The sequence below is a fragment of the Apis mellifera genome, linkage group LG15 (assembly GCF_003254395.2).
Source record: "Apis mellifera strain DH4 linkage group LG15, Amel_HAv3.1, whole genome shotgun sequence".
Classification (NCBI taxonomy): domain Eukaryota; kingdom Metazoa; phylum Arthropoda; class Insecta; order Hymenoptera; family Apidae; genus Apis; species Apis mellifera.
Genome location: NC_037652.1, coordinates 4,515,744 through 4,530,348, shown reverse-complemented (window position 1 = coordinate 4,530,348; position 14,605 = coordinate 4,515,744). Strand labels below are relative to the sequence as shown.

At 44.7% G+C, this 14,605-nt stretch overlaps 2 protein-coding genes across 2 annotated transcripts; both read right to left on the bottom strand.

Annotated features, from left to right (window-relative positions):
• Window positions 1-945: 945 nt before the first annotated feature.
• LOC552558 lies at window positions 946-4,515 on the bottom strand. Its single transcript, XM_016916685.2, has 3 exons — window positions 4,008-4,515; window positions 3,706-3,881; window positions 946-2,904 (listed from the first exon to the last, which is right to left on the bottom strand). The coding sequence occupies exons 1-3, from the start codon at window positions 4,268-4,270 to the stop codon at window positions 2,510-2,512; spliced, it is 834 nt and encodes a 277-aa protein (XP_016772174.1). The 5' UTR covers window positions 4,271-4,515; the 3' UTR covers window positions 946-2,509.
• A 4,934-nt stretch (window positions 4,516-9,449) lies between these two features.
• On the bottom strand, window positions 9,450-11,223 carry LOC725729. Its single transcript, XM_001121541.5, has 3 exons — window positions 10,701-11,223; window positions 10,516-10,618; window positions 9,450-10,365 (listed from the first exon to the last, which is right to left on the bottom strand). The coding sequence occupies exons 1-3, from the start codon at window positions 11,031-11,033 to the stop codon at window positions 10,028-10,030; spliced, it is 774 nt and encodes a 257-aa protein (XP_001121541.1). The 5' UTR covers window positions 11,034-11,223; the 3' UTR covers window positions 9,450-10,027.
• Window positions 11,224-14,605: the final 3,382 nt, after the last annotated feature.

Here is a 14,605-nt window from a genome sequence, read left to right as displayed (position 1 = left end):
GTTATCGTCGTATCTCGATAAGCCTGAAATCGAAAGCACTTCCACGCGAGCAGGTGAAGAGAGAGAGAAAGGGGGGAGGGGAGAGAGGGTGGGGGTTGATTAACATTGAATGGATTAAACAGATTGTAACGAGGAACGATTGTTTGGCGGTTGAGGTAGATGTAACGCTGCTTGGATAAGCGTATTCTACATTTATGACACGAATAAAAGTAGAAACGAAGCTGTGTTAATTAACGGGGACCGTTAGTCATCGTATGTGCGTATTTATATATATATCAACCGTCCTGGTTAGAGTTCGCTTTTCCCTCTTATCCTGCGTTTTGCCATAGCATCCTCGCCATTTTCGTCCTGGCCGGAGGGGAGGGCCGGGGTAACTGGGTCAACTCGCCAAGTGAAAACGCGTAGATACGCGTGGCCTCCCTCCCTCCCTCCCCTCTCGAAGGGGGCATCGTTCCTCTTAATGTTTGGATTCGCATTGGGGGGCGCGGTGAAGCGTCGAGGAAGGCAGCGAGGCAAGAAATTTCGATTTGAAATTTCGATTGGGGGGACCTGTTCCGCTTCGATTTCTTTTCCCTCCCTCTCTTTCTCTCTCCCACGCTTCGACGTCGAATCGATCGATAGAGGGAATTCTTCTGGATCGAGAACGATTTAAAATATTGAATTTCGTCGTATCGAGACGACGCTATAGAGATAGAAATGTCTCGTTAAACTTGACTCGCGAAATTGAATTTTTGAAACAGTAAAATAAAATTTTTATCATAGTTGAAGAAGAGACTATAACGAGTAATAATATTTAAAAGAATCGTATTTACTTTTTTTAGTTTTATTTAATATATTAACAATAACTCTGTACAGGTATATTTGATAGAATTGTTAGAAATAATCGAGTAAGAAAGAAAGGGATTATAAACGAGTGTGTATCGTTTATAAACAAACTTACAACACTTGTAATAAACTATTTATAACATAAGAGTAATTAAACATTACACTTCTTCTCTAGATACTCTACTGCGCGTCGGCGAAAGCGACCGCTAGATCTCGCTAGCGCCACCAGTTGCACAAGAACCAGAACGATTTCCTGCTCGATAGCGATCCCATCGACCTAATCATTTTCCGCTTCGTGATCCCCGTTGATGATACCCTCCTCTCCGGAGGAAACCCGATGCGTACACGCGCCCGCCAATGGGATCCGTAATATTCATTCCATTGTCGTCCTTGCACCGTCCGCAGTACAACGTACGCGTAACGTTTTATCTGGTTATTATACAGTGGGTATAGGAGGTATGCAGGTTACCGGTTGGAAGTTCACGGCGCATCCGGTTTCGCTACGCCGACGCCGGTAATCTAAGTGGCTAGTAATGAGAGTGCTTGGCGAAAAAGAGCCATTTACGGTTTACGAGCCATTAAACGAGCCGTTGGACGAAGCTGGGTCAGTAGCGACACGGTCGAGTGGACGTTGGTTATTCGATATTTTACATTGTTTACGACGTTATTAAGACGGGAGGAATTTCGCATCGTTTCGCGGGAAAGATAACTCACCGTGGAGAAAATTTCTGAGCTTGTTCCCTTTTTTTCTTCTTTTCTCTCTCTCTCTCTGTCTCTATCGAAAAAAGAAAACAATACAATCGAGTTGCATGCAAACGAGTACTTTCTACTACTACTAGCCGGAATCCCCTATAACGTGTTCACACTCATTAACTCGTATCTGGTTCAGGTATCAATGGATGCGCCGAACGACGACGCGTTCCTACGCTACTTTCGCTCGTTTTCATAAATAATAAGCGGTAAGAAGAAAGAAGAAAAAAAGAAAAAGAAAAAAAAAGAAAAAGCTCGAACGCGCGTGATTCGTCATCAGTTGGACCAGAGTGGTGCCACCCTACGATAATAAAATAAATAATTTGCTCGAAGTGCAAGTATAAATAAATAGAGCAAACGGATTCTCACGCTCACGTACGCTTTTCGTTTTTCTTCTTTTCTTTTCTTTTCTTTTCTTTTCTTTTCTCTCTCTCTCTTTTTTTTCCCTTTTCTCTTTGGGACAAGACGCCGCATCGCGCCGTTCCGTCATCTCTTTATTACAAAGAACAAATATACGCAGGCGGTGTAACAAATAACACACGAATCGAATGAAGATAGAATTAAATAAATACTAGGTCATGTTAGGCGCAATTGAATAAATAAACAATGCTCGACATATATATATAAATAGAGATATATATATATACGCTATACATGGAACGAGTATCTCGCGGAGGTACTGGTTCCTCGTGGAAAAAAAGAACGAAAGGAAAGAATTTCGAGGAATTCGTGAAAGAAGAAGAAGGAGAAGAAATGGAGGAAGAAATGGAAAAAGGTTGAGATGATTGGATCGAACAGGAACATAAATAATAAATAAACGTAAAGTAGAGAGCGCAAGAGGATGGAGGGCGAGGGAGAAGGGGGTAGGTGGAGAGTGGTGGAATCAAAAGGACGACGAGGTAAGGAGGAGGAAAGTGACTTTCTATGAGATTCTTTATGCTTGCGGTTGAGGTTGGTGGGCGCGATAAGCAAGCTCGTGGGCGTCTTGAGGCAGACTTCTTGCCCAGCCGTGGCCGCTGCTTCCGCCGGAATAACCGCCGCCATAGTCGGCGCCACCTCCTCCGTAACCGCCGTGTCCACCGTCGTCGTGACTCACTATGTGGCTGCTGCTGTGATGAGGATGCGACACCACCTCGTACGTCACGTGTTTCCCGCTCGAGCTAAGCAACTTCTTCAACCCGATGATGGCCGAGATGACCAGAGCGATTTTCCCCACGAGGAGCGCTTTCCCGGCGATGGCGGCGATCGCGCCCAACGCCAACGGCAACAGGGCTGCAGCCTTGAGGGCCAGGGCCATCATTAGCGGGCCGAGAATCTTCTGGGCTTTCTCTGTGAAACGATTCGTGAGAGAATTATATCGCGTATCAGGTACCCCATTTTCTCGATCAACGATGAACGAAAATTTATCAGGATATCAATTTGCACGGAGAGGAAGAGCAAAGAGTTTGTTTCTATATCCATCGAAAAGAAAGAAAGAAAGAAAGAAAGATTGTTTCAGTTTTTCGGTCAGCCGTGGAACGACTACGATTTCTCTCTTCTGGATGATTACGATATAATCGTACACGCGAGATCTGTTTCTCATGCACGGAACTTCCCACGGGATAATAGCAGAGGGGGGGAGGAGGCCGACCTTTCTCAGAATGATACGCGCGGAGAGATCCGTTTAAGTGGAATAGGCGAAGGTCAAGGCGACGTACCCCGTGAACGGAAGAAAGTATGTCAAAAATCTCGCGCGACGAGATCTCGAGAGGAGGTCTCTGTCGCCCGTCTTTTTCTCTCTCCTCGCTCGCGGGTGATCGCGTCTCCGTTTGCGGGCTCCGCTTCGAGGGGAAGCGGAACCAGTTCCTCAGTGGGTCAACGTCTCGCGGCCAGCTTCCTCGGCACGGCCGACGCCGCGGTTGAAAAACGTCGAGCCCGAAACGACGCTTCGAAAGCCGAAAACTTGGAAGATTGAAAATTGATCGATCATTGAACTGTGATCGCGACTCCTGCGACACGAAGTACCTGCAGTTCCGATTAGTGATGGATGGAATCAAGAAGAGTATATATATATATACTACTGGTTACACGAGTTACACGAGTGAAGATCACGTAGTAGTTAGTAGATGGGATCGATCGATTGTTAATTACTTTTCTTGCCACGACTTTCCACGGCGTTGTCGGTGAAATCCTCGAAACTTCGCCCGGCAGACTCGATGGCGCCGAGGATATCGGTCCCCTTGAGATCGACCTTGATGGAATACGTCCTCAAGAACCTGCCCAGGCGGTCGAACAGAAGCGTGTCCAAGTCGCTCGACTCTATCGATCTGCAATTACGATGATCGCGATAAGAAATGAAACGCGCGAAAAGGAAAATTCTTAAGAACGATAAATCAATTCGTAATAATCGTAAAAGTTTAGAAAGAAAGAAAGAGGGAGAAAAGAGAACCGACCTAGGTGCACCTTCCTCGTTGGCATTGGACGTTTTGACCACGGTGATGCCATCCGTGAGCGTGAAATCCTCCTTATCGGCCAGCATCTTGTCCACGTACGAGAATACTTTGTACTTGATGCAGTTGATCGACTCCTTCTTCAAACAATCGGTGTATATGGTCGCCATGAGGTCGTTCTCGGTTCCAGGCTTGTCATTGGCCGGCAGCGCCGCGGCCAGTACCGGAAGTAGCCACAGTAGAACGGTCACAAAGTACTTGCTCATCTTCAAGATCCAACGATCCTCGACAAACAGTTGCAAGAAGAAGAAGAGGAGTAGGAGGAGAAGAAGGAAGAAGAAGAAGAAGGAGAAGGAGAAGAAAGAATCACCACCGTACGAAAAAAAAAAAATTGGAAAAAAGTCGCTTATTAATATCCCTCGATACGATCGCGCGAGTAACGAATGTCGAGCCACGGAGAGGACGCCAGGATGAGCGTCGATCGAACCTCGTGTGTTACATCCAAAAGAGGTTGCTTTGCTTTTATACCGAAGTATCGCACGAGGGGAGACCTCGTGGGCACAGGCCATCGAGAGTTCGCGTTCGCTTACCATTCCGTCTCCCTCTATTCCCCGCGTTGCAATCCCCTCTCTACTCCCCCTCGTTTCTCTCTCTCTCTCGTACCCCTCTCTTCGAAGGCCTCCAAGGCCTTCTCTCTACGAGGCCTCTCCTTCCCTCGTTGCATCCCTCTCCTTTCTCCCCGATCCTTGTTATTTCGGCAAGAAACGGCGAAAAAGAGAAGAAGAAGAAGAAGAAAGAAAGAAAAAGAGGAGGAGGAGGAAGAGAAAGAGAAGGAGAAGGAACAGGATACGCACAAGTTGTATGCACGATGCGCATGCAGAGATATAATATATATAAATACAAGGGGATTACATTAGAGGATTATTAAACAAAGAACGCACTTGCATTTTCTTTTCTCGTCGGTTTTTTTTTTTTTTATGACGTTGTTGTTGGCTCGACGATGTAGTACCATCTTCTCTTCTTCTCCTCTTCCTCTTCTTCACGGCAGACCTACTTCGGTTCGGACTCCATTAAGGTTCTCCTGGAATGGTAGAAGGGAGCCTCGTTCGATTCGAGATTTCAACGAGGGAAATCTACTATACGCGGCCGCGCATATGTCGTGGGGGGACACGTGGGGGGCTCCCTTGTGATTTCTCGCACGACTTCACGTGTCTCTTCTCCTTTTCTTCTTCTTCTTCTTCTTCTTCGTCGATTCTCTATTATTATTTATTATTATTGGGAGGAGATCGTTCGCGTTCTGTAATGCACGCGACGTATAAATACACATATCGTGACGTATCGTGATCGAGGAGGTGTAAAAAAAGAAAAGATCCTCCCCGATTTTATTATATTCCCGGAGATGGGATTCGAGCGCGAAACTTTTTCATCGTATCTCGGAAATTGGGGATTTGAGAATGTTTGGAGAATTGCGAAAATTGTTGATTTTTCCTTATTACGTTGCTCGATCGCGAGGAATGATCAACGGTGTTACAGTCTGTTGGAACAGTATGACACTGTTTCCAAGTTGTAGGAAGCTACTTTTAGACCGGTCCTTACAGCGCTTATACAGTTAGCCGAGATTTAATGTCGTTAAATTCCTTCCACGAGTAACAACATATTCGAGGCCAGAAATTAAGATATTGAATTACGAAATTGGTATCGTTCCTCCCCGTAAAGATTGCGAAACACGAATGACAATTATTCTTATTCGCGTCAAGAAAGATTCGTATATTTGTATTTATTACAAATGCAGTTTGAATCAATTACCAACAAAATGCTTGACTTTTATAAATAAAATTTCGCTGTCACCACTATTCTTATAAAGAAAAGAAACGTCGAATCCATTTGTTTCTCGAACGTTTGGAAAGAAATTATTTCGAAATGGAAAAATTGGATCGATTCTCGTACAAGTCGTACAATCGTTTCCCACGATTACCCCCACGCTCTCCTCAAGCATGGAAACGCAACATCTAGTGGATCGTTAATTGCCAGAGAGGTTGACATGGATCGAAAAATTCATCGTCGTATGATGGACGCGAGATATTATCTCGAGAACGGGGTCGCTCACCCATTTACAACTGGGTCGAGAGCCCAGCGTTCGTTTCGGCTGCCTCGTCTCTTTTTTCTTCTTCTTCTTCTTCCTCTCCTCTCTTCCTTCCCCTTCATGAGCACACCTGTCTTCATCTCTCCCCGATCCGTATCTGCTCCCTTCCAGAGAGAGAGAGAGAGAGAGAGAGAGAGAGGGAGAGGCCGGTTTCGGGGATCAAGATCGGCCGGCCCTCGAGAACGAATGTCGCCCAAGGCGGAGGAATCATCCACCTGACGCGCGGCCTCTTACGTGCCGGCGTACGCGTGCACGTGAACAAAAGGGAAGGTACAGCACAAACTCTGTGGCCACCCTCGATCAAAATGAAATGACACCTCGATTTCGCGCCGAGAAGAAGAATAGCGGGGAACAGCCGTGTGGAATGCGTGCACTCGAATACGTGGAAAAGGATGGAACGTAATGTAATCGTTTTAGCGGAATGGAGAACGGTTTCTAGTAGCGATGGGATCGAGCGGCTCGCGAGTAGTTGAACAAAGGAGTTTAAAAAGGAGAAGTAGAATTGAACAATGAGGGTATGAAACTTATCATAGTAAGGAAAAAAAGAGAGGATTGAATATATCAATCATCGATTGATAAGATCGATTTATTTTATCCGTGTTTTACTTATTCCCTAAGAAAAAGAAGACAGTATTAAATAATACTAACTTGCCAAAAATTTCCAATACGAATCTTGGACGTGTTGCTCGGATCTCGATTCAGTCAGAAACAAAAAAGATATATATAGAATTCGATCCCATCGCTAGCTTCTAGTGGCAGAAGCCATTCGAGTATCGAGGACATTATGGTTAGAGAACGCGGGAATCAAAGGTTAAGAGCCCGTGTGAGAGAGTAGTGGAGAGGACAGCACACTTTCAACCGATCGGAAAGCTGTTGAAACGTTATCGAAAGTATATATATATATATGTATATATACGTATGTTTGGAAGTAAGTCGACGTTGAATGATGAGATTGATGAAAACTGTTTATTCGATTCTCGAATATATTTCATGTGTGCATGGAAAAAGAAGAAGATCTAGATGCGTTATAATTGGAATGGAGACGAGCAGTCTGAGCAAGAGAGCGAAGAAGCCTCGAGAGGAGCGGAACGATGCCGCGGGAAAGAGTAACGGGTCAGCTGGCGATTGTTGTTTCGAAATTCACGGCGAAGTTCAAGGTGTTGCGTGACACGCCGCTCGCGTGTATCGATCCCGGCTTCCTCTCGAAAGTTGGAATTTAATTTTTCTTTTTGTTTCTCCCGCTTCCGGATGAACGAAGCGTGTCTACGTATCGAGTACGCCTTATTTTTCGCACTTTATTTATTTAAATCACGATGGATACAGGATATACTTAACGTATGTAAAAGAAAGATTGCAGAGAAACCATTTTTTTTCTTTCTCTTTTAATTGCAATTTTAAATGGACAACAAAACAATCGAGCAAAATGACCTAAATAACGTAATAATAACGTGCAGGCTATTTCGAAGAGAATTCTTCCTTTTGAAGATAATTCTATTCCTCTAATTTCCAAGTCCTCTTCCTTGGATTGGAACGATTAAACTAAACTAAAATTCCTATTCATCGACCAATCTGTTTCTAGGTGTAAAACGTGTAAAGCGAGCTTACACAGCTCGAATAAATTATTTTCGACGGGTTCGTAACCCGGTTCGGAGAAGGCTCCTTCGAAAATCGACGCGTCTTCTCGAAACTTTCCAATTTCCAACGATACTCCGTTGTATCGTTCCACGGGAGGAATCCGTGTCGCGCTTTTACTACATTTTTACCAAGGACCAACCGCCGCCGCGATTCGAATCACGCCGAACATCTGTCGCGCGTCGCCCGTAAGGGGGAGGCCCCACTAATAAGGAAAGGATTCGAACCAATGAATCCGAAGAAACCGTGTGACGCGCGAGAAACTCTTGAGACTTGACTAATCGCGGACTCGAGGAGGAACCGTGCCGAGATTCAGATACGAGCGAGCCGGCCATGACTTTGCCGCCGTTTACGACTCTCTAATAAACTCGAGATAGAAGGCCTCGCCGCGTTCACGAGGTGAAATTCCTGCTTCTCTGACATCCAGAAGAAAGCCTTCTGTTTGTTCGTTGGTTCGATCATTCGAAATTCGCAGCGCCAATTTTCCTTTTTCTTTTCTCCTCTTTTCTTTTTCTTTTCTGACAAATGTCGCGAATTATTCTTTCTGTAACGCGTTCCGATTTTTCTGCCCGAGTTTCTGCCTCTCCACGAAGAAATCGAACGATTCACGGGCTCGATTGCCTTATATATATATAATATAAATTGGTTTATGAATTCGATTCAAGGGAACGAAATTATTTTTTGAAATTCAGGAAAAAGAATTTTATTTATATATATTGGATCGATAAGATATTATTGGATTCAGATTTCTCGAAGAGAAATACCGAGATGAGATGATTAATACATGCCCCTCCTCTCCCCGTCACTTTGCCACCAACGAAAGTTCTCCTCTTCCTTTCAGAATAATTCCGCATCTTTTTTTTCCCCGGGATTCCTCGCGATCCTGCCGGATGTAACGAGCCGTGACACTCCTGTTTCCCCTCGATCCTCCTCGTTTCACCTTCGTTCCATCCAATGAAGTCTTATTTCTCTTCTTTTATCTCGACCACCACCGATTCTCAATTCCTCGTTTGAAAATTTCACGATCCTTGGAAGAAATCGGTTCGAGGGCCGACTCCTCAAACAAATGTTTTTACAATCCGATCGAGTATTCGTGGCCCAGAAACCGGTGGGCAAAAAAGGATTTTTACCTGGCCCCCTGAACGGGGGATATCGGAAGAAACGGCAATTTCGCGCCAACCTCCTTTCCAGCCGCTCATTTTCCTCTATCTGGGACTTAAGGACATCGGTCGCGCAAAAGATTTACTGGAATCCACCGACCCGATTCGCAGAACTCGACCCCATCGACCCATCCTATTCCACCTATTCTCCACGCTTCTCGACCGGATGCGCGGTGAATCGCCTCGGCTTCGCATCGCCGATGCACTTTCCCCTCGTCGTACCGACGAGATCGGGCCCCGTCTCGATTTCGAGGGCCCGGTTTCGAGGCCGGTTTCGTTCTGAAATTTCGCCGATGAAAAAAGGGAAGGGGAACGAGAGAGGGGGGGAGACGGTTTCGGAGGTTCCTGGAAAGGTTGGAAAGTCGGCGAATGATTTCTCTTTTCGTCGTTTCGGATCCGGTAGAATTTTCGATCGAATGGAAGAAGACTCGAAGATATTTCTTTGAAGGAAGAGAAAAATGAATCGATTTTCTCGTGTCGTTCTCTGTTTTGTTTTTTTTTTTTTTTTTCCTTTTTAAACCTACGGTTCACGTATACATATATAGTTACATTAGACAATCAGGTAGGGAGTTCATCTAAATCGTGTACGTGGACTAGATGGTGTTTCAACTGCGATCGATATTAATTAATTAAATTAATTGCGGGGAGGAGTATATGCTGAATGGTGGAAAATGGAGAGAGAGAAATTGGTCATCGCGTGTGACCTCCTCCTCGTAGGGAGAGTTTGTTTCATTTTTTTTTTTCTCGTTCTTTCTTTTATTACGACTAGCCTCTATCTGTTTGATTCCGAAATCCTGTCAATTTCTTCACACACATATATATATATATTTATATAATATAATATATTAACATTATTTACACTTCGACCCTCCCCCCCGATGGGGATAGTCGCGTCTAACTATTATATCGGATAAATAGAGCGAAATAAATATAAAAATTTTTTGTTAGATCGATTCAGGAACTGTAGAAAAGAAAAAGAAGGGAAAGGAAAGAGGGGATAGAGAATGAAGAGGAAGAAGAAAAAAAGGAGAAGAGAGAGAGAAAGAGAGACGTTTACGCGAATGGAGCTAAAAGTTGAGAGGGAAGGATTAATGATGATATCCGGAATACGCTTGGCTCTGCGCGTAGCCGTGAGAGTCGTCCCACGAGTTGGCCGAGGACCATCCGCTCGCTACGGGGGTGGCTGCCCAACCGTTGTTGCCGCTTGCCCAACCGTTGTACGGGGTGATGTCGTGGGAATTCTTGGACCAGAGCGCCCTCAGGCCGAAGAAAGCGGAAATGGCGAGCGAGATGAGCGACGCGAAGATCGCCTTCTTCGCTATCAGGCCGATGGCGAAGTAGGCGAGGGTTGCCAACGCGCCGATCTTCACTTTCGCTGCGATCAGGAGGGGCAGGATCGACTTGAGTATCTTCTTCTTCCCTCGACCTGGAAACGAACAGAATTCATTTTAATCGAATTTTTCTTCAAATGGAGTATTTTATCTATTTATTTTACACGTCGACAAATATATTCCATAAATGGAATATCACTGGATCTCGATTAAAAATAGATAATTAGAAATAGATCGCTACGTACCTTCGACGATTTCGTCGACCGCCTGGCGAACCTCTTCCGGCGCCGAGTCCGAAATGGCGCGCGCCGACTCCCCGATCTTCTCGAAAGCTGGGGCAAAGTTGATCTGCGAATACGAAGGATTAACGAATTCTTAAGAAATGAACCCTTACATTACAACTCGTGAATGCGTAAATAATTGTATTCACCCTGAGGCTGCGACCGGTCAACAATTGCCCAGCCTCCTCGCTGACGAAGTTCTCGAGAGCTGTCTGCCTGTCCGTGACACTGTTAGCCGAGTCGATTTCCTGCTCGTACATCAACTCCTTCCCACTCCTCGAGCTTCTCCCCTGGCCGCGCTCGTTCCTCACCAAGCTGACACCGGCGAACAGCTCCAAGCTGTCCTTGTCGAAAAACTCCTTGGCCTTTCTGTACAAGCTTTTCTGCACGCAGGAGATGCTGTCGGTCTGCAGACAATCGTCCAAACTCTGGCCAACGGCCACGGCCACGGTCAAGATCGATGCGATCGCGAGTATCTTCATGACTTCTCTTTCTCTCTCTCTCGAACGAAACGAAAAGTCGAGATTTATATATATATGTGTATATATATGTATACGTATATATATATATATATACGTATACGTGTGGATTGTAAAGGCAACTATTGGATGAAAATGGGCGCCGAATTTTCCCGAAACCCGTCCCGTCCGTAGTGAAATTTCGTGTGGTCCATCCGTGCAATCTCTTTACCTTATATATTTGGCGGGCCCCTCCTCTCGGCGCGGTCCGCGTCACCGCCCCACCCTGTCTCTTTTTTCTTCCTATTTGCCGTGGCACGGGACGTGTCGTCACAATGCTCTCACGGGCTCCGAGCGTGGCCACGCGCGGGCCGTTTAACGCAGGGGGCCCGTACCGAGGAAAGTATTCGAGCGAGGCGGGCGCGGATAGGTGTTCCACCACGGCGTACACAGCCGCCCATCGCACGACCTGCGACCTGCCCACGGATAACGGATACGAGGCGGCTGGTGAGAAAAATCTTGCCTCCTCCGTTCCCTTTCATCTCTCGGAGAGTATTCTCGTGGAGAGTAGCGAGTAGTATTTCGAAGGAAAAATTCGAAGGTGCATTTGTTGGATGATTCTTTTCTGATTTGGATATTTATGGAGAAATCAAGATAAGATAAGATAAGTGAGCGAGAGGCATTATTTGAATAAAGATGACCCGAATTTTCGGGAAATTATTCAACGATTTTTATTGTTGGATTATGAATATTTCTTATTGACGTATTTATCACGGAAAGTGTGAATAGAAGAGGAAAAAGAAGAAGAAAAAACGCTTGGCTGGAAATTAAGGTTACGCACGTTACGAAGGTATATGGGGCAATTAAATAAAGAAAGAAAAGAGAGATCCAATTAACAAAACCAAAAGTTAAAAATCTAAATTATATTTGTTCGAGCAATAGTAAAAAAAACTCCTTACTTAATTGGAGACTGTGTGCGTGTGTTCGGGTGAAATTATAGATTTCAATGCGTGAACCGAGTTTTCTCCTCGAAAGGAGCGTCGGATGAAGTCACGCGGGGCAATTAACGAGGATCCTCCAATTAACAAAACGCTGTTGTTAGAGAGCGGCAAATCGTGTAGACCTCTTAACGGCGTTAAACGGGTATGGTGGATAAGATCTGATTGGAAGGGATAGAGAAAGAGAGAGAGAGAGAGAGAGATCTACTGGCGCGTCCAACACGATCGCGTTCAATTCGATGGATCCTATTCCACGCGATAATCGCAAAGTGAAGAGTCTGGTTAAATCGCTGGTTGCTCGCGCGATTTCCGGTGGAAGAAAGAAATTGACGCGTGATATGAACTCTCTCTCTCTCTCTCTCGCGTGAATGAAAGAAAACTGGTATAGATCAGGTTCAAACATCCCGGATCCGACCTTCATCGCGCGCGCGGACACCACTTTCTACTCTGACCCCGCCGCGGCTCTCACGACGGAGACCCTCGTCGATAATGACGCGAGAGCCTCTTGTCGTTTTCGTTTTCCCTCCTTTCGAGCGGACGAGGAATTTTCGGTTGCGAAATAACCCAATAACTTCCTCGCACAAGCCGCCACTCGTCCACGAAATTCCAAAATTTCGAACTCGTCCATTGTGTCGTACATACGAGAGGAGAAGGAACGTGAATCTCAACGTAACAACGATTGATCATCTTCGAGGAGTACCGATTTTATTTATCATTTGAATATTTTATCAATTAATTTTAATTCCAAATTTGGAATTTTTTATTTCGTATCATTTGAAATTTGAATTTTTTATCAATTAATTCTTACGGTAGGTAAGATTCAATTGTTTGAAAAGAATTTTCGAATCCAATTTGGAATTTTTTATTTCGTGTAACTCTCCGTCCTTCTTTCAGGCGCAGATTCGAATCCCTTTCATCGAGCACGAAATGGGAGACGAGGGTTGCTAGGCGAGCGAATATAAGGTCAGAAGAAGAAGAAGAAACGCGTTGATAATAATTACCTTGAAAAAATTTCTTCCTCTCGTTCGTTTCTTCCTCCTCTTTCCAGGCGCGACGAGAGAAGGAAATCCGGTTGGACGTGACGTCAGTGGCCCGTTCATTCATCGGGCTTGGGATCATCCTTTCGTCGATCCTTCCTCGCCCCCTTCCTTGGCAAACGGGTAGGAGAGACCTCCGTTCAAAAGTAAAATCACGGTTTCTCCTTCCACGGAGGAGCAGACACGCCCAGAGCCTTGTTCCAGCTGGAATCGTGTACAGGAAGGAAAACGATCCGAAGAGAGAGAAAGAGGAAGATCGCGAAATTAGGTACGCTTGATATCGTACTCGTTCAACGGATTATGTAAACTTTCACCGAGAGGTAACTTCTTTTCTCTTTGCGCGTGTCTGTGCGTGGTGTTTTTTTTCTCTCTCTCTCTCTTCATCTTGAATTTATATTCGAGATATACGCTATCGGCGAAGAACACTCGAGAATACTAGATATCGAGAGTAAAAATTTCAAATGAAATTGATCGTTGTTTTTAAAATGATATACAAGGAAATATTTTATTTATTCGGTAAATGAGGTGTATATATATATATATATATATTGGATATTATTACAAGATAATAGGAGAATTTCGAATTACGTTTGGAATAAAGAAGAGATTAATGGGTACAGTGATGTTTACACGCCGTATACTCGTGTATACGAGAGTCGCTATTTATTAACCGAGCTTTGTCGAAGCTAATCGTGGAAAGTAATCGTTGTTGTTGAATTTCTACCGCAGCGATAATTAACGAATCGATGGAATATTCATTTTATCCGTTTAATGCAATGAAAATGGTTAATGTAATGAGGAGAGAGAGAGAGTAAATAGCATATACTCACTTCGTATAATGTCTATCGCGTCTTCTCATACTTCAGTAATACTTTTTGCGAAACGAGCTCATTGTCGCTCGTCGTTCGAGTGTTCACATTCAATTTCGTACATGCACGTCGCGCGTATCCTCCGAGAATTATATCATTAACGACGTTTAATACATTTGTGGATGGAACATTTTCAAGAGAACGAATTCTCCTATACTAATTTAGAATTCGATAATCGCCCATTTGAAATATACGATCCACTCTGATTTATTCTTTGAATAAATCACTCGACGATTCTGGAGCTCGGCTCGAATTTCACCGATTTCTTTCACGAATTCCGGGAATGTATCGTGTATCGCGAACGAAACGAGATTCGAAATGGGAGGGAAAAAAAAAAAGAAGAAAAAGAAGAAGAGGGAAGGAAGAAAGAGGAGAGAGAGAACTCGAAAATAGATGTCATCGTGCACGCACGTTATAGCCTCGAAGTTGACGTTTCTCTCTCCACCTCGACTCGCTTCGCATACACTTGGTTCGCCCAAAGAATTTCACTCGAACCAGAGAAACGAGGATCGGTCCCTTGATTGGCCGATCCGGTGTTAACCCAGAAATGCACGCAACATTTTCCACGCAAATTCCTTATAATTTGCCCCGAGCTTCCTCTCTCGAACGATTCAACTTCGAAATTGCAAACTTTTCGAACGAAAATATCATACATTGTGCCAAGTCGGTCAACAGGAAACAAAGGGGGGGGA

Bases quoted from the DNA above. Each gene is read 5' to 3' on its own strand.
- LOC552558 (XM_016916685.2), bottom strand. From the start codon at position 4,270: ATGAGCAAGTACTTTGTGACCGTTCTACTGTGGCTACTTCCGGTACTG. The intron at 3,882-4,007 runs GTCGGTTCTCTT...TCGTAATTGCAG, and splicing joins AACGAGGAAGGTGCACCTAG to ATCGATAGAGTCGAGCGACT. The intron at 2,905-3,705 runs GTAATTAACAAT...ATCGTTTCACAG, and splicing joins GGAAAGTCGTGGCAAGAAAA to AGAAAGCCCAGAAGATTCTC.
- LOC725729 (XM_001121541.5), bottom strand. From the start codon at position 11,033: ATGAAGATACTCGCGATCGCATCGATCTTGACCGTGGCCGTGGCCGTT. The intron at 10,619-10,700 runs GTGAATACAATT...TCGTATTCGCAG, and splicing joins TGACCGGTCGCAGCCTCAGG to ATCAACTTTGCCCCAGCTTT. The intron at 10,366-10,515 runs GTACGTAGCGAT...GTTCGTTTCCAG, and splicing joins GGTCGACGAAATCGTCGAAG to GTCGAGGGAAGAAGAAGATA.